This window comes from Lissotriton vulgaris, chromosome 11 (genome assembly GCF_964263255.1).
Source record: "Lissotriton vulgaris chromosome 11, aLisVul1.2, whole genome shotgun sequence".
In the NCBI taxonomy this organism is placed as follows: Eukaryota; Metazoa; Chordata; class Amphibia; order Caudata; family Salamandridae; genus Lissotriton; species Lissotriton vulgaris.
In genome coordinates, this window is record NC_141699.1 from 122,213,750 (window position 1) to 122,238,053 (window position 24,304).

The following is a 24,304-nucleotide window of genomic DNA, read 5'->3' on the forward strand; positions in this document are numbered from 1 at the left end:
TATGGACTGGGGGACCAGTACGGCACAACCCAAAGGGGAGCTCGGCTCTTGAGGGTCTAGGACCACAGAAACACCATTGGTTTCAATAGTCTCTACTGTAGTCTCAGGAACGTAGGTGTTTTGTCCGAGTGGTCGGTGAGTTTGAGTCTCTCACAGTTCTCGGTGCACCTGCAGAAAAGGAAGAAGAAACACAGCAAGACTGGCGTGGAACTGGCCTCTGTTGAAGTCCACCAAAATGCAGGTACGTTTTGACAGTAGTTATGTTCGGACTATATACAAACAGATCTTGTTGCTTGCAACAGGCTCTGGTACCCCAGTAATTGATTCGTTTTGATACAGGGGACCCCTATATATGTAATGTACTTGTTATACATAGGGAAAATACCTTTGTAGATAAAGGTCTATAGCTAAGTCAACTGAATTATACAAATAAATAAATATGAAGGAAAAACGCCCACTAGTTCATTTCAATCAAGTATAGCATAAACATGGCATATGTATCAACACATCATTTCGCTTGAGTATTATTTTATTTTATCGTTTTGTCATGTCTAGAATAAAGTATATATTTTTTTTGTATTTTTCTTGGTATATAAACAATCATATCAAAAAAAGAAGAAATCATTTCATTGTTGTGAAAAATGATTAAAAAGACAGTACACACAACTTATAGACAGATATTAATGGAGGCAAGGCGGTAGTGAGGACTACGCGCGTTTCTGCGTTATCGCCTTCATCAGGTCCCCGTCTTTTTGTAGTAAAAGCAAAATAGCATAGGATATAACTGTTATTTTTAGGATATATATTGGGCAAGTTTCCTACTGAAAAATTACTTATTGATTATATCATACTATATACACATGTACAGACCACATATGTCTTTATCGACAACATCTGAAATACAGAAATATTTATATATTTATATATTTATATATATATATATTTATATATATATAGTTCAATAAATCAGAAAATCATAAATTGACACAGTACTTACAATTACAATCATCTAATCACAGTCATGAGCAATAATAGAGGGCAACAGTAATTCCCAAGGGTTTGATTGCCTTTATTCTTGTAATTGGTGCAAGAAGCCTCCAGGATGGATCAGCGGCTCGAAGATTGGATGGATCAACGGGGTTGACCTCCTGGGACCTCCTCCTGTGTTGCTACTTAGTTGAACTGGACTCATCGGTTGGTGCCTGCAAGCTGCAAGGAAGCAACTCCTCTACTTAAAGGGAGATGCTGGCTGGTTGGCAAAGTGCCGGCACCCTTCCGAGGGTTTGGGTGGATGCACAGTTGAGGACAAGTTGGGTCTTAACTATTGTTGGGACGGGAGCAGGCAGGGTTTGGCGCCAATTCCAAAGTCAGTCCAAAGTTGTAGTGTTCTTCGGCTCTTCTTTGTCCTCCTTCTTTAATCAGTCTAATCTCAGTTCCTGGTGTTAAGGGCCACCTAATAAATACTACATTTAGGGGAGTTAAGGGGAGTGAGGTGTAGTAGCCAATGGGCTACTTACTCTTGGAGTTACTACACACCCTATATTACCACTTCCTGTGGAGTGTAGGCATTGCCCTATCCCAGAGTTTTAATTCCACCAATAACAAGATGGTCGAATCCTTCTTTCGTGGAGCCCACCTTATGGGTGTGACTAGCCTGGTGGTACAACACGCCTACGTGCAAAGCTAATTTTGCTGCCTGTCCTGGTGCCAAATGGGTCTTAGGGCCGGAAGTGGCATCTCCCAGGTCTGAGGGAAGCCGGGGTCGCATATCAAAGGTGGCAGAGTCTTTGAAGCCCCTGGCCTTGATATGCTCAATCACTAGCCATCCTGCTGGCGGAGGTGTGAACACCTTCCTCCAGAACAGGCATTGTTTCTAGAATCAGAGTGTGGGCTCTCACTTGAAGAGGGTCAGAAACTCCACTATAGTGGCAGGCTGGTCAATACCAGTAATCCACCACACTAGATAGTGGTAGCTTTTTTAGGGGGAACCTCTAAGGTGCCCTCTGGGTGCATGTCCTAATAAATATTGTACTGGCAACAGTACAGATTTATTAAGACAAGGTGTTTGATCCCAAAGACAATAGGTTTTAGTGAAGCCATCATGTGGCTGGGCAACTGGTAATGACCAGTGCCCAGTACATAGACTTATGATGGCTTCCCTGTACACTTGTACCATTTAGTAATTAAACTAGACAGCACAGGGGCATATCTGTTCATGGAGATTTGTCCTCACATGTATTATATATCACCCTCCCTTGGGCCTACAAGGCCTGCCGTAGCAGTGACTTGCATATATTAAATGAAGTGGCTTTGACATGGCATACAGTAAGTGTGCCATGTCGCGTTTTCACTCGTGGTTTGCACTATGACACGCAGTCTGCAATGGGTGTTATTTAGGGTGGAATAATACATACGCAAGCCCTGAGGGGACCGTATGTGGTACCCATGCCCTAGGTACCAGAGTGACCACTTTAAAGGAACCTACAGGGGTGCTAAAGTGTGTCCATTGTGTTGCAATTAGACCATTTGTTCTTGTTTTAGGGGGGAAAGAGCCCTGGCACTGGGCTCTGATTAGCAGGGACCCAGTGCACATCAGTCAAATAACATCCGTACCAGTGGCAAAAATGGCACTTCACCTTCTGCAGCTTAGTGAGAAAGTGTGCACCAGATGGATGGCCTTTGATTGTTGATATAGCTTGCACGGGCTGCTTAGCGTTTGTGATCGTGTGTCTGAAGCATAGTGATCTATTCTTTGGTCGTAGGACTGTGAAAGGAAACATTTCCAACTGTGCATCACAGATAGGTAATGATGTATTCAGTTAAGTTTTATCTACACAAACGTGTTTTGGAATGTCACTTTTTTTTAAAGAAACTTTTTATTCATTTTCAGTGTTGTGACAAAATAAGGCAATCTTTTATATACAGAATCATCATAGCACCACGTTTCACTGTTATATAAGTCACTCATTACCACAAATGTACAGGTCCGCCATCCGCGAGCAGTCTTGTTCAGGCCCCGCTCCACCACCCCTCTCATCTCAATCCTCACCCGCCTCGGAGTCCTCTTCTTCTCCATCTGATGGTGGATCGCAAATATCCCCCCTGTATTTGTTCCATCCAGCCACATTTTAGTCCATTTATACTGGCATCCTCTACCAATATATACCGCCCGTTCATCTATCATCGCCCCATCCATGTCTCTACTCCACGCTGTGAGTGATGGCGCATCTGCTCCACCCCATTTTTGTGCTATATTCCTCCTGGCTATTATAAGACCTAGTGTGACCCAACTCTGTCCATGACGTGTAAGATCATTTGGCTCTCATATGCCTAGGAGGCATCGTCATGGTTCCGGCACTAGTAGGACCCCCTCTGACTGTGACATGGTGCGCATCACTCGCGTCCAGTATGGTGTTATTTTAGGACATTCCCATATAGTATGGAAAAAATGTCCCACTTCCCCGTAGCCACGGAGACAGTAGGGGTGTTCTATTCGTCCCATTCTGTGCAGAACATGCCTAGTGTAGTACAATCTATGCAGGATACGGAGCTGCACCAGCCTAAGGGGCAAGGGTATGCCCACCTCCCTCTAGGACGCTAACGCTTCCTGCCATTCTGAGTCGTCCATTTCAGCTATGTCTTGTACCCACTTAGCTCTCAGGGGTCCCGTAGAGCAGGTTGTTCACTAGTTTACGATAGGTAAATGAGGTGGCCTTCTTCTGCATGTGATCTGTTAATAACCTATCCTCCATGGGGGAGGGATCCGGGACTTCGGTTCCGGGTGGCAGCGCTGTCATCAGGGCATGTCTGATTTGCGTTTATCTAAATAGCTCAGAGGTCGTCAACTCGTATAGGCGTTGAAGACGTTCAAATGGCACTATCTCACCTCCTTGCCATAAATCACCCACTGTGGATATTCCTATAGCATGCCATTGATCAAAGCCTTTGCTGTTTCTAAGTCTACCTAGCTTTTTTGTGTCCCACAGCGGAGTGAGTCTGGTTATCACCCCCGCCACCCCAATTTGGACTGGGCGATATGCCATATCACCAGTGTATGGCGCAGTGGGCCGAACATTGTTAATGCCATTTTCTTGTCATACAAGGGTGAGAGCATGCCTCTCGTACCCAGTTGTGCTCGATCTGCCCTAAATGCGGGATCTGTCTGCGGAGCATGTAACCATTGGTTTATCACCTTCACCTGCGCTGCCCAGTAGTAGAGTTGTATATCAGGGAGCGCTATCCCCAAGCCCTTCATACCATCCTTGCACCAATTTGGCCTGTGCTATGCGGGCTGGCCTGTTGCCCCATAGGAGGGCTGAAACCTGCGCTGAGATGGCCCTGAAATAAGTCGGCGGAACCTGATAGGGTGCATTTTCTAATATGTATAAAAAACGAGGCAGCTCCATCATTTTAAATAGCGTTGCTTTTCCTAATAGCGTTAGTGGTAATGGTCCCCAGTGTCGCACATCTCGCCCCAATCGATCCAGTGGGGGCTGCAGTTTTTTTTTAAAGAATTCTCCAAAGTCGGCCGTGACGTGTATACCCAGGTATTTGAACGTATTTCCCGCTATTTGCAGCGGGCAACTTTCAGGAAGGCGTGGCGGCGGGCCGCGCTGCACATAGAGTATTGATTTAGACCAGTTAATGGTGTAACCAGAAGCCGTACCGTAAGCCTCACATACATCCAGAATGGTAAGAATGGATTGCCTCGGTGGACAGATACAACAGGATATCATCTGCATAGAGGGATACCCGGTCCTCCCAATCCTCTGTCCATTTGAGGCCTCGGATCGTCGGCTCCCATCGTATCCATGCTGCCAGAGGCTGTAGCACCAGCTCAAAAAGTAGTGGCGATAGCGGGCAGCCCTGGTGCGTGCCCTTCACTAGGGGAAAATCTTCTGATATATGACCATTGGCAGTGACGTGCACCATAGGTTTGGTGTATAGGAGCTGTACCCAAGAGCAAAACTTGGGTCCAAGCTCCAGGTGTCTCAACACCGTGAATAGAAAGGGCCACTTAACCATATCAAATGCCATGTGCGCATTCAATGAAAGAACCACGTTTGGTTCCTCCACATAGGCATCGCGAGCAATCACCCCATGCAGTCTCCTCAGGTTAAGGGCTGTGTTCCTGCCTGGCATAAAGCCTGATTGGTCGGGGTGTATTAGTGTTGACAGGTGCGGAGTGAACCGGTTAGCCAGCAGCTTGGCGAGGGTTTTAGCTTCTGCACTTATCAGAGAAATGGGGCGGTTCGAAGTGCATCCATCTGCCGGTTTTCCAGGTTTTAAGATGGCCACGATTGTGGCCGTCCGTTGGTCCGGCGGCAGTTAACCCACCCTTAGACTTTCGGTGAACATATTTAGTAAATGCGGCGCAGTGGCTATCATAGTTTTTTATAGAATTCTACCGGGATGCCGTTCGGGCCCACCGCCTTGCCCGATTGTAGCGCCCCAATGGCTACCTGCAGTTCCTCAATAGTTAGATCACTTTCTAGTTCCTCTGCTGCTTCCGGAGTTAGTTTGGGCATGTTAAGGTCTTGTATGTACGTCTGTGCCTCCTCCACTGGCATCTCCGAGTCTGAAGGGTAAACTGCCCTAAAACGTTGTGCTAGTGTATCAACTATCATGTGGGGGTCGTTTTACCCTCCCCTCCCTCCGTGTAGAGTTGCGCTATCCATCTCTCACTTTTTTCTCGTCGGTCTAGCCACGCTAGTAGCTTCCCGGCCTTGTCCCCTATGTCTTATATTTTGTGTCGCGTAGCCTGTATGCGTTGCCTAGACAACAGTGGGAGGTGTACTTTATGCCATTGCTGCGCTAGGTGCAGACTGTGGGATGCATCAGGGGTGGGATCTGTGGCATGCAGAGTTTCTGCAGTGTGCACTTCGGCTTCTAGAATCTGCAGCTCCAACTGTGCCTCTTTTTTATGTGCTGTAATGGAGGCAATGGCTTGGCCCCTGATCACTGTCTTTAATGCCTCCAAGGAGATGATGGGAGAGGCGACCGTTCCTACATTGTCCTTAAAATATAGGCCTGTTTCTTTTTTAAGCGCCTTTCTAATTTTCTTAACCTGTAAGTACCCAGGGCGTATAGGATAAATGCGGCGCCTTCTGTGCTGGTAGTGAGTGTACCTAAGCAATATAGGGGAGTGGTCAGAGACGCCTCGGGGTCTGATTTCTACAGACTCTACATTTTGAAGACTACCTGCAGATCCCAGCAAGTAAACTATCCGAGTTAAGCTATTATGGACTACCGAGTGATACGTGAATTGGCGGTCTGTTTGGTGGTGTCTTCTCCATAGATCTGTCAGGCCGCGACCCTCCCGATGTCCCAGATCTTACCGGATATCTATCCAGGGCTTCATTCAGAGTAGCATTGAAATCACCTCCAATAATTGACTCTCCCTCCGGAAGCCCAAGCAAAAACTCACTAAGGTCTGCTAGGGCCACTGCATGCAGCGCCGGGGGGATGTAAACTGAGACTATGTTTAGAGGCCGTCCCTCCCACTAGGCAATAATGGCGGCGAACCGTCCCATACCATCAGACTTAACAGCACTTACAATTAATGGGAACTGTTTCTTCAGCAGTATGCCCACCCCCCTGGATACTGACGTAAATTCTGAGTGAACGACCATTTTATATCCCCATCTGTCCATCGCTTTGCTTGATGTGCCAGTAAGGTGTGTCTCTTGTAGCAATACTACTGCTGGGCCACCTCTCTTAATGCATTGAAGCACCACGCCTCGCTTAATTTTATCGCCCAGACCTCTTACATTCAATGTGAGTAGGGAGAGAGTAGACATCGTAGTATCGGGGCCTATCGTCACCTCATCCTGCGCCACGCCTTGTGTTTTTGCACCTGACATGTCCAGCAGGACTATTAAAGTTGTGCAGGATACAGTGAAAGTACTTCTTAGTGAGTGCCATGATTGCATATCTGTGTGTGTGTTGAACCATGCTATAACTTTGTTTTAAGCAAACTTTTAACAAACCCTTCCATTTCCCCCCCCCCCCCCCCCCTCCCCCCCTCCCTGCCTCCCTGCTATGCGGACCTGAAACTGCCCGCCACCCCAACTCAGCAGAGTGCTTTGAATCCAATCCCGTAACCATTACTTGTACTTATGGGAGCGGAAATTCCAAGGAAGACCATCACATCCCCTGATCCCAGAGTTCTTGTCCGTCAATAGTTCCAACCTTGTTGTGTTGTCGAAGAGGTCTGACATCCCCCTCAGGGGAAAGTTTCTGCTTGTGCCAGTGGTCCGTCACCTATTTTCTCCTGATTCCTGGCGCAGTTGGTCATCCTCGCCCTCTGTTTGCTCAGTGTCCGCAAGGTCGTTCTCCCTTCCAAGACGGCGGCGCCGCCTTTGCTCTTTTCCGGGCTTCTCCACCTGTCGCCATCCTTCCAACCAGTCGTGCGCCTCTTCCGGTGTTTCAAAGAACCAGATCTTATTGTCTGCTACCACTCGTAATTTCGCCGGGAAGAGCATAGAGTATGCTAGTTCGTGGGCCCTCAGCGCCTTTTTGACCTCTATAAAGCTCCTTCGGCATGCCGAGACCGCCGCCGTGTAGTCCGGGAAAAATTAGATCACAGAGTTTTGTATTCGTATGGGCGGTGCCACCCTCGCCGTTTGAAGAATGGCGTCTCTTTCCTGGAAGTTGATGATGCGGGCCAACACCGGTCTTGGGGGTGGGGGATGCCGGGTCTAGGCCTACCGCCCCCCCCCCCCCCCCCCCCCCCCCCCCCGGTACCCTATGCGCACGTTCTAAGGAGAAGTAGTTAGAAAGACCCTTAGGTTGTAGCCTTGTTTTTATTAAGTCCTCAATATATAGATCCATGGCGGGCCCCCTTCTTTTTCTGGAGTTCCCGTTATGTACACATTATTTCGGCACAACCGCCCTACTTGATCATCCAGTTTGTCCGCTATTCGCTTATTTTCAGCCTCCAGTTGCTCTACCTTCTTAATCAAAATGGTAGTGTCTTTAGTGAGTGATGTTGTTGCCTGTTCCACCTCCGTAACCCTGGCGGACATTATTTGGAAGTCTGCTCTCAAGAACGTTTCGTCTGCTGAAATGGAACCCACCGTCGTCTGGACATTATTGAGAGCCGCCATAATGTTCTCCAGTGTCACCTTAGGCGCATCCGCCTCCTTACCTCCTTTCTCTGCTGGATTTTTCTGTTCTGGCAGTGACGGAAAATCTTTTGCGTCAGCAAACTTGTCCAACTTCCCCTGCTGGGTGGTCCAAGACCCCCTTCCACTCATTGCGTCATTCACGGCCGCGCCCCCACTCCACTGCACCCCTGTACCGAGTATGGAGAGACTCTGCCTGGATGGTTGTCGGTTGGCACCTGCGCAATATCGCCCCTCACGATGCACCTCTGCCGTGATGCGTCACACTAGGCCCTACTGCGGACCCACATCGTCCTGGGCGGTAGCTGACTTGTATTTTCGCCAATTGTACCGGTCATTCAGTCCCGTCCACAGTGACCTTCACCGGAGTTGTGTCTCCCTGGCAGAGTTCACCCAATGTAGGTTTAGGTGTTCGAGGCTCTCAGGCTTACGAGACGTGCTAGACCTCCGCGTCCTGCGCTTCTGCCTGATAAGTGCAACTGAATTTCAATACTGCCGTGTCCATATCATGAGACTATAGGAGCTCACCAGGGGGACCATCGCCCACCTCCCGACTTAGTTCTCCATCGACCTGCGCTAGAATAGACTGCAGGGTCTGTACAGTTCTGGTCCCAAGCCTTGTGTTACTTTTGATGCGGCTCTTTGCCTCGCAGAGTACCCCCCCTCTCCACGGGGCCACTGATGTCTCCCTTTATTCCAAGTGGGCCTGTCTCGCCCTTCAGAGCGGCACCCTGTCCTAAAAAGGCGTCCAAGGCTGTCGCGTCAGCCGGATGTTGTTTTTCGAGTCCTCGGCTCCCTCCAGCAAAGCTCCTGTTCGCCCGTTGCACACGGAGCCTTGCCGGTTCAACCTTCGGCCTCCAGGGGGCCCGTCCTCAGTGCCCCATCTCCCCGGGTAAGCGTCCAGGATGTCTATGCCGGGCCCGGGAGCATCTGGCACCAGCGCTCAGGCGCGTCACCCAACAGGCCTCCCTCCGTCTCCGCCCCCGTCCACCGACACGGGTCCCCGGGACGGTCTCACCTCCGCCTTGCCGTCGTTTCGGGCATCAGCTGCCTGTCTCGCCGCAGTGGCAGTTCCTCTTGCGCTCAATCCAGGAGGGCGCAGTCTTCCCCGTAGCCGCTGTGGCAAATCGCTCCACAGACTTCCGGTCCACCTGCCAAAATCGAGCTGCCGGCTCCGAACACCAGATCAGGCCTCAATCTCGCGCCGCTGATAACTTGAGTAGCCGATCTCGGATCACCAGCAGAGTCGGTGTATTGTATTCCGCTCCTCCTCCGACGTACTTATGTAGTCTCTGGGCATAATTTTTGTAACGTATAAATAGCCGGATTAGTGGGGAAGGAGTCTCACCCACGGAGTCCCTTTAGTCTGCGGCCATCTTGGGAATGTCACTTTTTGACACTGAAACAGAATATTGCTCTTACTGCCTCCACCCTCATGTATTAACTTCTAACTGTGTGAAGAGGAGGATAGTTTTGTGAATGTGAGATAATAAACTGCATTGTGAATAAAGGTCTTTAATGAGCAGTCAGCCACCCAAGGCGTGCAAATTTGTCATCTACTTGTAATTTGACTGCAGTGTCCTCTCCATCTTTTGGCAGAGTCCAAGCTGAACAACTTTTGGTCTCTGGTTTTGGATGAAAAGAAGCAGATTTTTACTTCTGAGAAGTTCCTTTCCATGGCATCTGAAGATGGTGAGTCTCTTTCAACAGCATAGCAATGCCATTTTACCTTTGGACCACAGAGCACATATGAACTCTGGGGTTTTTATTAGGAGGGAGTGGAGTGAATTATAGCAAAGCTTTAAAAGCATTAAACTTGGGTTTAGGTGGGCAAGAGGAGGTCAAAATCTGGAAAAGAAAATCTTTAAATAGTGGTGTCTTTGTCTTTGGGCTATGATGTTAGGCCAGAATGAGAAGATGAAGCTGATAGTAGAAGAAAGAGACCAGAAATCAAATACTAAGTGTTTGTTTATAACCCAGATCTATTTCATTGAAGTAACTTAAACATGCCTTGTACCCCTTTTCTTAAACTATGGTAGAAGCATAAAGAGGCCACGTTCTTCAACTTTAGTCTCACCTGCCCAAACCAGAACACCAAACACGAATATGATCACAAGCCCTCTCTGTGAACTATCTCAAGGAGCTCTACCTCTCCCTTGTCTGTCCACCACCTTTTGGGTTAGTGTACCCATTTCAGTTCCGTTATCCCAAATAAAAGTTTCGTGTGGTTTGGTGTGTGTGTGTGTGTCGCATACCAGGGGTGGTGGTTGACAGGGGAGGAGTGGGGATGTCATGCCAAAGACCAGATTATTCCTTCTTCCTTGCTCTATAACCAAAGTGGGTTGGGTACTAGTGCTGCTAAGCAGTAAGACACACTCACCCTTTCTTTTTGTTGCTATTCTTTGTGCATGTGAGAAAAGAAGATACAGAAAGTGATCCAAACCTTTCGTTTGTCATATATCTCTTTTTTTATTTTGTAGTGGGTTTGTCCTTTTTTTATTTTAGCACAAGCTCTCTATATTTTCTATTGGGGTAAATATGTTGCACATTTGTCTCTCCTGAGTATTTTCTTTGTTTCCACAGCCTTATGCACAGTTTTACAGCTGACTGAAAGACTACTCCTCGACCAGATTCACAGACTTCCCAACAACAAAATTCAGTATGTACATCTTTGGCGCCAATCATGGTTTTTTAATCTTTGTCATCAGGACAACTTTTCAGTATCTTGGTGACTACATTCTTTGGCAATCCACTAACTACTACCTACTTTACTGAAATATTCTCTCTTTTTTTTTTTTAAAAAAAGTGGTTTTTAATTGATTTGAATCAACAACTCACATGATTGGACAGCATGCATAGCAATGTATCACAGAGGCACAGCAATACACTTTAGAGAGACGAGTAAGCTGCTATGACAATGTATACAGAAAAATTACTCCGAGCATGACACATGTCAATTCCAAGGTGCCCCATCCATACTGAAATAGTCTTTTAGTAACCTGCTGTGATTAACAGACATAATGAAGTCTCCCAACTCCCTTGATTGATACATCTCACATAGCAATGTATCGCAGAGACACAGTATACTTCAGGGAGACAAGTAACCTGCTATGACAACGTATGCATGACTGAGTTGTCAACCCCAGTTGCATCATCTGCACTTAAATGGTCTCTTCATCATGCCTGTTAGTAACCTACTGTGATTAAGACCATTTCAGTGACGAAAAAAGTTTGTCAGCTTCGTCGATGACGAAAGACTGCACTTCTGGAATGTCATTGTCGACTGCTCTCTATTGTCATCTGTCTCTTCCTCGAGTCAGACCTTGATTTCGTCGACCATTTTATAGTTGTCATCAAAACCGGTAGACTTTTTGCCTTCGACGAAGCACTCGCCGTCGTCTAAGTCAATGTTTACGAAACATTCATTGATGAAGTTGCAGTTAAAGGGGGAGCCACGCTTGCCAAGCAAATCATCGTTAACGGAGAAGCAACTGTTGAAGGATAAACCATCATCGAAGAAGACACCGTAGTTGACAGAGACAACGGTATCGCAGGAGGCAATGACGTTGAGCTCACCTCTTTCGACAACGACACAACTGCCGGCTTAAGCCCAGCTGTGGACAAAGACTCCGCCGCCAAAATTACTGTCGATGGCCAAATCGCCATAGTTGACAAGCCGATCGTGGACGAGGAAAACTGATGCACCTGCAGAAAAACACTGCAAACAATACACACCTATTGTGATTGCCCCAGACAATACTTCCCCAGTAAATCACACCTCTCCTTCCCACTCATCTTTTAGAATTAGAAAATTCTGAAGAGGAAGGGAGTCTTAGTACTGTTACCATGATATACAGAATAGTAGCAATGCAGAGTTCTACTTAGCAACTAGTAATACATTAAGGCACAGCATACTACAAAGGTCTTTTTGGGGATGCATATAGTCAGTCTGACGTGCACGTTAAGGGTCAGCCTGATGATGAAGATGAGCAGAAATACAATGCCCAGACTTATCATGCCCGCCGGAACCCTGCCTTCAGCAATATCAACAAGAGATGGTGATGATGCCATCAGCCATACTCTCAGATCTCCAATTCATGTTAGAGGATTACCGCCAATGCTTACCACCTTCAGAGCCTGCTGCCAAACTTCCATCTCCTCCAGAGGTATCTCCAGAGCAGACACCTACTCCAACTGTTTTTTCAGTCCTGAATGCTCCACAGTTCATGCCACTCTAAGATGCAATTGTGTGAAACTGGCTCTATATATACTACACCAAAATGAGGTATAGTGTGTATAGAGTCCAAGTGTCCCCAGAGGTAGGCAGAGGTTAAAGTTAGATAGAACCTTACTCTCTACTAGTGGTAGCTTGGTCGAGCAGTAAGGCAGTCAATCAATCACAATCAATCACATAATTTGTAAAGCGCACTACATACCCGGTGGTGGGGGGGGGGGGGAGGGGTGCGGGGGGGTTGGGTGCTATTACTGGTCGAAGAGCCAGGTCTTGAGTTGTCTCCCGAAGGTCAGCAGGTCTTCGGTTTGTCGCAGGTCGAGGGGGAGGGCGTTCCAGGTCTTGGCGGCGCGATGGGAAAAGGACCTGCCTCCGGAAGTGGTTCTCCGGATACGTGGGACCGCGGCCAGGGCGTGGTCAGCGGAGCGGAGATTCCTGTTGGGTACGTAGAAGGAGAGTCGACTTTTGAGATAGGCTGGGCCGGTTTTGTGGAGTGCTTTGTGTGCGTGGATCAGGAGCTTGAAGGAGATTCTTTTGTCGACGGGGAGCCAGTGCAGGTTCCTCAGGTGGGGGGAATGGGGTGCGGCGCGGGACGTCGAGGATCAGGCGTGCAGAGGCATTCTGGATTCTATGTAGTCTGCTGATGAGCTTGGACCGGGCTCCGGCGTAGAGGGCGTTTCCCGTGTCGAGTCTGCTGCTTACTAGGGCCTGGGTGACTGTTTTCCTTGTGTTGGTCGGAATCCATCTGTAGATTTTGCGGAGCATGCGGAGGGTGTTGAAACAGGTAGAGGAGACTGCGTTGACTTGTTTGGTCATGGAGAGTTTTGAGTCGAGGAAGGTTCCCAGGTTGTGTGCGTGGTCGGTGGGGGCCGGGGGGGACCCCAGTGATGTGGGCCACCAGGAGTCGTCCCATGCAGAGGGGTTGGATTAGAGGATGAGGATTTCCGACTTGTCTGTGTTCAGTTTGAGGCGGCTATCCTCCATCCAGTCGGCGGCGGCCTTCATTCCCTGGTGGAGGTTGGATTTGGTGGTGAGGGGGTCCTTTGTGAGGGAGAGGATCAGCTGAGTGTCATTGGCGTAGGAGATTATGTTGCGGTCGTGCTGTCAGGCGATGCCTGCTAGTGGCGCCATCTAGACGTTGAACAGCGTCAGGCTGAGGGAGGATCCTTGAGGGACGCCACAGATTACCTCGGAGGCCTCGGATCGGAACGGGGGGAGGCGGACTCTCTGCGTTCTGCCGGAGAGGAAGGAGGTGGTCCAGTCCAGGGCCTTGTTACGGATCCCTGCGTCATGAAGGAGTGTGCGTAGTGTGTGGTGGCAGACCGTGTCGAAGGCGGTGGAGAGGTCCAGGAGGAAGAGGGCCGCTGTCTCGCCATTGTCTAGTAAGATCCTGATGTCGTCTGTGGCGGCGATTAGGGCGGTCTCGGTGCTGTGGTTGCTGCGGAATCCTGATTGGGACGGGTCTAGGATGTTGTTGTCTTCAAGGTGCTGGTTGAGCTGGGTGTTTACTATCTTCTCGATGACCTTAGCTGGGTATGGAAGCAAGGAGATGGCCGTAAGTTCTTGAGGTCGCTCGGGTCCACCTTGGGTTTCTTCAGTAGGGCATTGATCTCTGCGTGCTTCCAGATCTCAGGGAAGGTGGCGGTCTCGAAGGAGAGGTTGATGATTTTGTGCAGGTGGGGAGCGACGGACTTGCTGGCTTTGTTGAAGATGTGGTGCAGGAGAGGGTCCGATGGGGATCCAGAGTGGACTCTTCCCATGGTCTTGATTGTGTCCTCGATGCTCAGTATCAGAGGACAGTGTTAAGCATTTGATATACACACTCAGTCAGCAAATGAATTCAACCAAACTCTAGGCCAATTGTTTTTGTATAAAAATATACTGTTTATTTTTAGAACCAAGCAACGCCTGGCACAGGTAAGCATTAAATACTTTTCAGTAATACGTTTCTGGATATAGGACAGTTTGAAAAAGCAATAGAAATTGTACTTTGATGTACAGGGGATCAGTAGTATGCAACACTTAGCAAATACAGTACATTGGAATTAACCACTTCGATGCAGATGACGAGCTCAGCTCGTCATCAGGATTACCAGCCGTGTGCTGATGACGAGCTGAGCTTGTCATGTACCGCGGTAATTAAAAAAAATTCCGCACGCAGCGGGAAAAGCCGCTGCATCGATGCGGTTAATAGGCTTTTTCAACGAATTGCAGGTAAGTTACTTTTACGTTACTTTTTCTAACTCAGTGCTAGATGCCTAGATTCAGCACTCTGACATTTCCTGAAAACAGGTGTGTAAATACGTTTTTGTCATTTGTGCGATTTTTAAAGAATATTTTCAGATTTCAAAACTCCACGCTTAGAAACTTTTTGGAGCTGTACATTGAAATGAATAGGCTTGTTCCACAAATTGAAGATAAGTTACTTTTACGTTACTTTTTCTAACTCATTGCTGGATGCCTAGTTTCAGGACTGGGACATGTCCTGCAAACCGGGGAGAAAACACTTTGGTTATTTGTACGATTTTTAAAGAATATCTTTAGATTTCAAAACTCCACACTTGGTCGTTTTTTGAGAGGGAAAATTGTCAATGTTATCCTATGGAGGAAAAACAGGTCATCGGTTTGCAGGTAAGTAAACGACTGTGGGAGTTAAGGTTCTGGGGTTAGACTCTGGGGGGGTCTCCCAGGATCAGTGATGCACTGGAATTGCACTCTCAGAGGCACTAGGTCGGCCGCGTGCAGTGTGTTGAGGCCCAATGTTATCCTACGGAGGATAGGGGGTCTCCGGTTGGTGGCTGCTGGCAAGCTGGCCACAAGGTTGTGGGGGCAAAGCTCCCACGGTTTAGCTTGGGGCAAGTGTGGGACCAAAGTAGCACCCTCAGCGGCACTAGGGCGGCTGCGTGCAGGGTGCTGTTTTGAGGTTGGGTGCCCTGTTGTTTCCAATGGCGATCCTCTGGGACAAAGAATCATTGCAGGCTCGGGAACAAGGATCTTCCAGGTGCGACCACCACTTTGAAGGGGTAAGTTGGGATGTCGTGGGTTGGTTAGGCACCGTTGGTTTGGGCACACAAGGCCGTGGAGCTTACAGTGCAGGGGTGCCTTTGGACTTCGTATTTTCTTACCCGCTCTGGTCGCGGTAGAGGGGGGTCCTCTGGATTGAGGCTGCAGGTGTCATCTGGAGGCTTGAGGCAGGTCAGGGGTTGCCGGATTTCGAGTCAGGATCACCGGGGGACCTCCTTGTGGTGTTTTTCCACTCAAGGTTGGGCCGGGTTCGGCGGGTGCAGAGTAGGCTGGATTTGCTGGATTGAGGCTGCAGTTTGAACAAGTCCGGTGTTCACAGGAGATTCAGTCTTTGAAGTGAAGGCAGGCAGGTCCTCCAGGGTTTTTGAGGTTGCTGGCTGCAGGACACACCAGGATTTCGCAGGAGCAGGTTCAAGGGGAGACCGGCCTGTAGGGCTGGGGCCAAGCCAGTGGGCGTCGTTCTCTTATTAGCTCTGCATGACTCTTCGTCCTTCTTATCTTCTTTTATTGTTGTTTCTGGATCTAAGGAAGGAAGGTTCAGGGTGCCCCCTAAATACAAAACGTAAGGGCATTACAGGTAGGTAAAGAGCAGGGACCAATGGGTCCCTTCCCTGGGGTGGGTACACCCCCTATTCTCCCGCTCTCCAGTGGGAGGGGGGCAGGAGCCTGTCCCTGGTTGGCTGGGTCCCCCATCCTCAAAATGGCGGGGACTCGAGATTGTGCTTCACCTCGAGATTGTGCTTCACCTCGCCTCCCCCTCCTTAGTTCCTCACTTGTTTTTCCCGCCGGTTCTCTCGCCCAAAGTGGGGGTAGAACCAGGGGGGACCAGTTGCTGAAAGCAGCAAATGGTCTGGAGAGGCTCACAAAGGCGGCAAGCTTTTGGAGCTTCTCCTTCGTGAACCCTGCCCATCATGGGGGAGGATTCTTGGGACCTCATCATAGGATGTGCATTGTTTCAGGCCCCCCAAGAGCAGCAACTCTCAACCCTAAGATGCCCTCTGTGGTGCATTTTACATTAAATCCCACACTGGCCTAAGCGTGTGTAGGAAAGTGGGTTTCTGTTGCAGTAACCCTCCCCCCCCCCACACTTTTTGCCAGACTACTGATGCACTTTTCCTTGTTGTGCCCTGGGTCCCTGCCAATCAGGTTCCCAGGGCCTGTGTTCTTCCCCCAAAAAACGAACTCTTAGCAGTGCTGACCTGTGGCATCTCTGGCCACAGGTCAGCCCCTGGTAAGTGGTATCACAGGTACCCAGGACACTGTGACCATGGAAGACCTCTAAGGGCTGCAGCACTTATTGTGCCACCCTTAGAGGCCCTGTACCCTGACACTCCCACACTGCCTTGGCAGGCTGCGTGTCTTGGTGCAAAACAAAGTGAAGAGTCGACATGACACACATCTAAGTTTGCCATGCCCACAAAACACTGCCCTGGCATACATCAGTCACCCCTCTAGCTGGGTGCCCTATGCCAGTGGTGAGGGTACAGGTACATGATCCCTGTACCCCTACAGAACCCAGGTCAATTCCTGTGCACTGTTAGTGCAGTGATGCCATTAATAGTATATGGTGCAGGGAGTTTGTCATTATGAACTCCACAGAACCATAATGGCTACACTGAAACTTCTCAGTACATTAAACCCACTCTGATGACAGTGTGGAATTTAATGTAAAATGCATGACAGAGGGCATCCCCCTGAAACTCGACCAACTCCCAGTGACCTGAGTGGCTGCTGAGGCTGCCACCCCAGACATGTTTCTGGACCCCTGGGTCGGGAGCTTGCTGCTTTCGGGGGTCCTCAAACAATGCCCATCTGGGACGCGGTGCCAAGTCTCCTCCCCCAGGAAGGGCAGGGTTCACGAATGTGAAGCTTCAAAGGCATACCGCCTTTGTGAGCCTCTGCAGATCACTTGCTGTACTCAGCAACTGGTCCCCACTGGTTCTACCCCCCACTTTATGCAGGAGAACCAGCGGGAAAAACAAGTGAGGAAGAGAGGTGTACCCACCTCTGCCAACTTCACCCCTAAGGTGGGGGTGACGAGTTGAAGCAGAACCTTGAGTCCCCGCATCTTGACGATGGGGGGACCCGGCCAACCAGGGACACGCTCCTGCCCCCCTCCCAATGGAGAGTGTCAGAATAGGGGGTGTACCCACCCCAGGGAAGGGGCCTATTGGTCCATGCCCCTTACTCACCTGTAACACCCCTAAACGTAGTATTTAGGGGCACCCTGAACCTTCCTACCTTAGATCCAGCAACAATAAGAAAAGGACGAGAAGCCGTGCAGAGCTAACAAGAGGACGACGCCCACTGACTTGACCCCAGGCCTGTCTCGCCTCGAACCTGCTCCTGAGAAAACCTGGTGTATCCACCGGCCACCAACTTCAAAAACCCCGGAGGACCTGCTTGCATTCACTTTCCAAGCTGTTTCTCCCGTGAACACCGGACGTGTTTAAACTGCAGCTTCTGGTGCCAGCCAGAAACCGTGAATGGAGCACACTCTGCACCCGCCAAGCCTGGCCGGTGTTTGAGTGAACAAATCCCACAAGGAGGTCCCCCCCCCCCCCCCGGCGATCCTGACCCAAGATCCAGCGACCCTTGACCTGAGATCCGGTGACCCCTGACCTGCCTCAAGCCTTCAGACGACACCTGCAGCCTCATCCAGAGGACCCCCCTACCGTAACTAGAGTGGGTAAGAAAATCTGGTGTCCAAAGGCGCCCCTGCACCCGATGCCCCCGGCCTTGTGTGCTCAACCCAGCGGTGCCTAACCATCCCTCTACATTGCAACTTACCCCTCGAAGTGGTGGTCACTCCTGGAAGATCCTCGTCCCCGAGCCTGCAGTGTTTCTTTGTCCTGTAGTATCTCTATTGAAATCAACAGGGCACCCGACCTCAAAACAGCACCCTGCACCCGGCTGCCCTAGCACCGCTGAGGGTCCCCCTTTGGTGCTGACTTGGTCCCCAACTTGCCTGAGCTTAACCATAGGAGCTTTGCTCCCACAACCCTGTGGCCTTCTTGCCAGCCGCCACTAACCGAAGCCCCCCTATTCTCCATAGGATAACATTGGGTCTTATCACTCTGCACCCGGCCGCTCGAGTGCCGCTGAGGGTGCAACAAAAGTGAATCACTGACCCTGGGAGACCCCTGAGTCTAACCCCAGAAACTTAACTCGATTATTTATCTTGAAGCAGATAGGTCTCGCCTGCGTTGCAGCGCATGCAGTGCTCGCTTGCGAGATCTATAGTCTGTTTCTGTCCGGTTTCTTTGGAAGTGGGGTTGGTGACTGCCCTGTCTCCCTTAGGCCCCGCCCCTTAGGTTTCGCCTGCGTTGCAGCACATGCGCTGCTCGCTTGCGAGATCTATAGTCGTTGGTTTTCAGTCTGGTTTCTTATGAAGTGCTAGCGTTGCAGCGCATGCGCGCGGCGTCTCTTCACGTTGTGTCCTGGTCTCCAGTACCTCATAGTATATCATTATTATGCCCGTTGTCCATGTTTTTTTGCACTCCCCGCCCGCAATTCGCTGTCCCTGAATTTTTGCATCCCTCCCCCCCCCCCCCCCCCGCCCGCAGTCCGCTGTCCGTGCATTGGGGTTTCTTCACGTTTTCCCTTTCTTCCTAAACTGAGAGCTCTTGGAAACTGGCACTTTACAGGTATTAAGTATTATATGCACAAGCACTGGCAAGGTCAATAGCTCTGGCTTTGTTGTATTGCATGCACACAGGGACTAACAGGCACACTTTAAGGATGTTGAGATTATACATACAGGCACACGCCCACCCCTCTGCCCCCTTTGTCACCCTTGGCACCAGCTTCCATTGCTGCAGACGTTGCGCCTTCTCTGAAGCAGGTCTCACACTGACTCTCCCAGCAGGCGTGCTGTAACCTGGCGGACCTCGGAGCTGCAGCACCCCCAGATGGCTTTCGAGGAGCTAAGCTGGATAATATAAGTTATGAAGAGGCCCTGATGGGGAATTTCTTGTAACACTTTCTGTTTTTCAAAGACCAGGTTTCAAATGTCGGTCTGACTCCTGTGGTTAACAGCTTCTAATTCGTCAAATGTGGAGGACTGCGTTGTCCCTTCACCATCTTCGTCATCACAATAAAGTTAGTTCAGTTTCATACAATCTTTTAAATCCATAAAAGTGTAAACCAACGTGTTTCTCTTTCATTTCTCGGCAAGTTTAGTGCACTTTAAACCTTATCTAGGATTCTTGTGCTTGGCACACTAGAGTCAGACATCGGATTGTTTACAGTATGGAAACGTTTTCACACACTTGTTAAAAAAGCATGTGCTTAATTTGTGAAATGTAAAATCTATTAGTGCATCCGGAAAAAACGACTCGATAGGAAGTAAAAACCACTCAACAACACTGAGTACAACGTGGGAGCTGAGAGCATAGCAGCATGTGCAGGAGCCCGCCTAAGTGCCAGCGCACTTGATGCCTCATCATCATCCGAGAAGGGCTGACTTGGGATGCGGATGGACTGGGTTTACCTTCTGTTTAGGGCAGTATAAACCAGGGTTCATCTGCTGTTTAGGGCATTATGAATAAGGGTTCACCTCCTGTTTAGGGCAGTATGACCCAGTGCCTCCGTGCACCTTCTCAGTTTGCGATCCTGACAGTCTCCTGGTTACTTTCAGAGTCTTTTATGTTTAAGGCTACCCTTCATCTTTCCTTCTGCTCACGGCTCAGTTTGTTTTGCACAGCGGGCAATTTCATTGGTGATACTACTGTATGATTCATTGAACCTCAGCTGCTGCGTGAGAGCCTGGCCCTGGCCACTCAGTCCTGTCTCTGGGGTGCGTGAGTTCCTTGTTCTAAGCAGGCTTTCAGAAACAAAGCACTCAAAATGATGTCCTTTAAAAAGCAACTTAATCCAAAGTGTAAATTAATGAAACCGCAACTACGCCGTCCTTATTATTACCCACTGAAAGAAAACAACAACTATTGGGGAACCCCGAGCACCCAATCTTATAATAAATAAATAAAGGAGTGAAGCCTCAAGTGTACACTCACTAAAAGAGTGACGTCATCCAGCCGCTGTTCATTGGTCACAGCTCCTTTGGATGGGGTAGTGCCATCGGTTGTTAATTCCACTTTGACTTAAGCTCTCTTACAGACCACAAGAGCACCAGCCTTCGTACTCGCTCTGATGTGCAGGGATGAGCCCTGACTAAGGCTAGGGCCGGGTGTTCCTCTTCAGTTGTTGAGGTACCCATCCAGGGTTCTGCTGTCGAGGCACTTACACCCAGGTTCTGTTGTTGAGGCACTTAGGCCAGGGTTCTGCTGTCGAGAAACTTAGGCCAGGGTTCTGCTGTTCAGGAGCTTAGGGACGGATTCTGCAGTTGAGGCACGTAGGCCAGAGTTCTGCCGTTGAGACACTTAGGCCTGAGTTCTGCCCTTGAGACACTTAGGCCAGGGTTCTGCTGTTGAGGCACTTAGGCCAAGGTTCTGCTGTTGAGGCACTTAGGCCAGGGTTCTGCTGTTGAGGCACTTGGGCCAGGGTTCTGCTGTTGAGGCACTTGGGCCAGGGTTCTGCTGTTCAGATACTTAGGGCTGGGTTCTGCTGTTGAGGCACATAGGGCCGGGTTCTGTTTTAAGGAACTTAATGCCAGGTTCTGCTGTTGAGGCACTTAGGGCGCCATCCCGTCAGATGCAACCAAGCCACCTCTTACAACCATGTAGCAAAGACCACCCAAATAGCACGCACTATTTGTTTTTGAAAACATACGCACGTAGCTGACAAGTTTTTTTCCCATTGTGCGACTTTGAAATTTTTTCACTGTACTTAGGTGTGACATTTCAGTGCTTTTTTCGTGACACACTCGGGGAAACATCTTATTGATGTAAAATGCAGTCGAATTAAAGTTATTACTACAGACTTTTAAATGACCACTGGTTGTGACACTTGTGATGTAGAAAGACCCCTACAACAGCCCTTCCCATGACATGCATCCCATTTCAAACAGGATTGTTCTGGATAATTTTGTGGAATAACAACAAAGAAAGCATCTAAAAGCAGCATTTGAATGTGTCCTGAATCACTCGTGCTATAAACCTTACCCGCAACTATTGCTTTTCGCGCCCCTCAGAAAGGCTTTGGAGGGCTGTCCGGGCCCCAGAGCGGCAGCCCGCTCTTTACAGCCTGGGTAAATACAACTCGGGGCACCGAATGTGGTCTTATGACCACGGCTGTATGACTCACCACTCAAGGACAGAGGCCAGGCTGAGAGACGCTGCCTTTGGACATGGGGGAGATGAGAATTAAACTTTTGGTACCTTTGTGTGTGTGTTTGTGTGGTAGACCGAGGGAAAGAGAGAGCCAGTGTGTGTGCAGGTTTTTTTGATTTGTGTTATCTTTTTTTATAGAACTGTTCTCAACTTTAAATGGTACAATCAATTGAAACATATACACAAGCATTTGCAATGCAATAGGTCTCGTATTTACACGAGTCTGAGCTAGTGGCATTGTAAATGACAATACCTTTTATTTATGTTTTTGTTTTTAAAACAAATAAAAGGCATTGGCACTTACAATGCTAATAGCTCAAGTTTGCGTAAATGCGAGACCTATTGTATTGCAAATGCTTGTTCCTTATAGGATAACATTGACACTTTTTCTCCCAAAAAGTTTCTAAGTGTCAACTTTTGAAAACTGCAAATATTCCTCAAAAATCAGCCGAATAACCCAAAAGCATTTTCTCGACTGTTTTCAGGAAATGTCCTAGTGCTGAATCCAGCATCCAGCACTGAGTAAGAAAAAGTAACGATAACCTAACTTACCTGCTAAGTGAATTTCCTCACATAGGATAACATTGGTGATTCTATGTGAAAAAAGTTTTTTGTGTCAACTTTTGAAATGCAATAATATTCCTTAAAAATCGTACCTTTAACCAAAATGCATTTACTCACCTGTTTTAAGGAAATGTCCCAGGGCTGAATCTAGGATCCAGTCCTGTGTTAGCAAAAGTAATCTGAAAAATAATTAACTGCATTTTACTTAAAAAGCCCATTCAATTGAATGTACTGTACCTGCAATGTGTTGCAAACTGTTACTCAAAACTGTAACCAAAACCAGTACAAGTTACACTGCAATTTTGAACTGTGTTCATACAAGTAATTTACTACTGAAAAGTATGTGTATGCTTATCTGTACCAGGCTTGCTTGGTTCTAGAAATAAAACAGTATATTTTTTTATACAAAATAATTGGCCTAGAGTTCAGTTCTTGAGTGTGAGAGACCATTTGCTGACCGAATGTGTACATCAAATGCTTTACACTGTCCTCTGATACTGCCTTACTGCTCCACCAAGCTACCACTTTAGAGAGTAAGGTTCTATCTAACTTTAGCCTCTGCCAGAACCCTGGAGACCCTTGGACTCTGTACACACTGTACCCCACTTTGGTACAGCATATACAGAGCCAGTTTCTTACAGTGTGGGTTTAATATGCTGAGAAGTTTGATACCAAACGTCCCAGTCTTCAGTGTAGCCATTATGGTGTTGTGGAGTTCGTAATGATAAACTCCCAGCACCATATTCTCTTAATGGCAGCACTGCCCTTACAGTGCCCAGGAATGGACCTGGGTACTGTAGGGGTGCACGGTACATGCACATGTACCCTCACCACTGGCATAGGACACCCAGCTAGAGGGGTGAGTGATGTATGCCAGGGCAGTGGTTTGTGGGCATGGCACACCCTACAACCAAATGACTGGACTTCTGGCACAGTGCATAGCCCAAGAAGACTAGGGAGCTTGTCAACAAGGAAGACAAAGCAACTACATTCAGAATTAAACCAACAGTTACTCCTACCCCTTACTCCGGTAGGAGGCAGACTGAAACATTTCCTTCACAAATGGAAACAAATCACTTCAGACAGTACTGATACTGCATAGAACTAATTAAAACACCTCCAAAGGTCCAGGGAGTGAGGTACATTCCAAGGAAGAAACAACACATCTACTCAAAGAATTAGAAGAAATGTTGCCAAAAGAAGCAATAGAGTTAATGCCAAACAAGGAAATAAAGAAAGAAAACTACTCAACAGGTTTCCTAATTCCATAGATGGGACACTACGTCCTATCTTGGATCTAAGGTTGCTGAACAATTTAATAAAAAATGTAAGGTTCATCATGACACCCCGGCATGAGGTAAAACCCACAACTACAAAAAGGGGACTACATGGCTACAATAGCTTTCAAGGACTCCTATTTACCTATCCCCATGAGTGCAAAGCACAAAACATTCTTAAGGTTTGTGGTCAACAAAATAGACTACCAATTCAAAGTGTTAGCATTTGGTATAAAATCAACAACAAGAGTATTCACAAAGTGCCTAGCAGCAATAGCTGCATGTCTCAGAGGCCAGGTGTATGGCCTGCTCCAGGTTCCGGTGTAAGAAGACCCTCAAGATTCGTCGGGCTGCCAGACTCCAGGCCCAGATGTCTGCGCCCCCGCCGGACGACATCTTCGAAGAAGACGTTGGAGACGACAATGTCCAACAGGTTTCGGACTCTAGCCCTGCGTCCGAGGGGGATGCCTACGACGCAGGAGACGTGGAGTTTGACGAAGCCGGCGACGAGGTAGGGGACGACGATGGGGCCATTGCCACCGTGGGGGATAGCTCGGAGGAAGAGCATCCCCGAACTGACTCAGGGGTCGACCCCCTTCCTGCGGCCCAGGTCGAGGGATCGCCTTCGGGCCTTACCCAAGACCTCGTTCTTAGTCCAGCAGCCCCGCCTACGGGCCCGGCCACGGACATTTTAGAGTGCCACTCACGTTTCCGAAAACGAAAGTGAAGCCTTCGGGATCCACACCTCCGGTTTCAAAACCGAAAGTGAAAGCTGTACAGAAGGCTCTGGAGGCGTCAAAGTCTAAGAAATTCAAAATGGCCGACATGGAGAGTCGTGCCAAGATGGCCGAC

The 24,304-nt window shown here is 48.7% G+C and overlaps 1 protein-coding gene across 2 annotated transcripts in view; it reads left to right on the plus strand.

Annotated features, from left to right (window-relative positions):
• GCN1 (GCN1 activator of EIF2AK4) overlaps window positions 1–24,304 on the plus strand; it is a 746,722-nt gene that overhangs the window by 263,142 nt on the left and 459,276 nt on the right. For both annotated transcript variants that reach the window (XM_086942874.1, XM_086942875.1), the window contains exons 16-17: window positions 9,726–9,818; window positions 10,710–10,785. In XM_086942874.1, coding sequence (XP_086799000.1) covers window positions 9,726–9,818; window positions 10,710–10,785 — 169 coding nt within the window. The remainder of the gene's footprint in view (window positions 1–9,725; window positions 9,819–10,709; window positions 10,786–24,304) is intronic.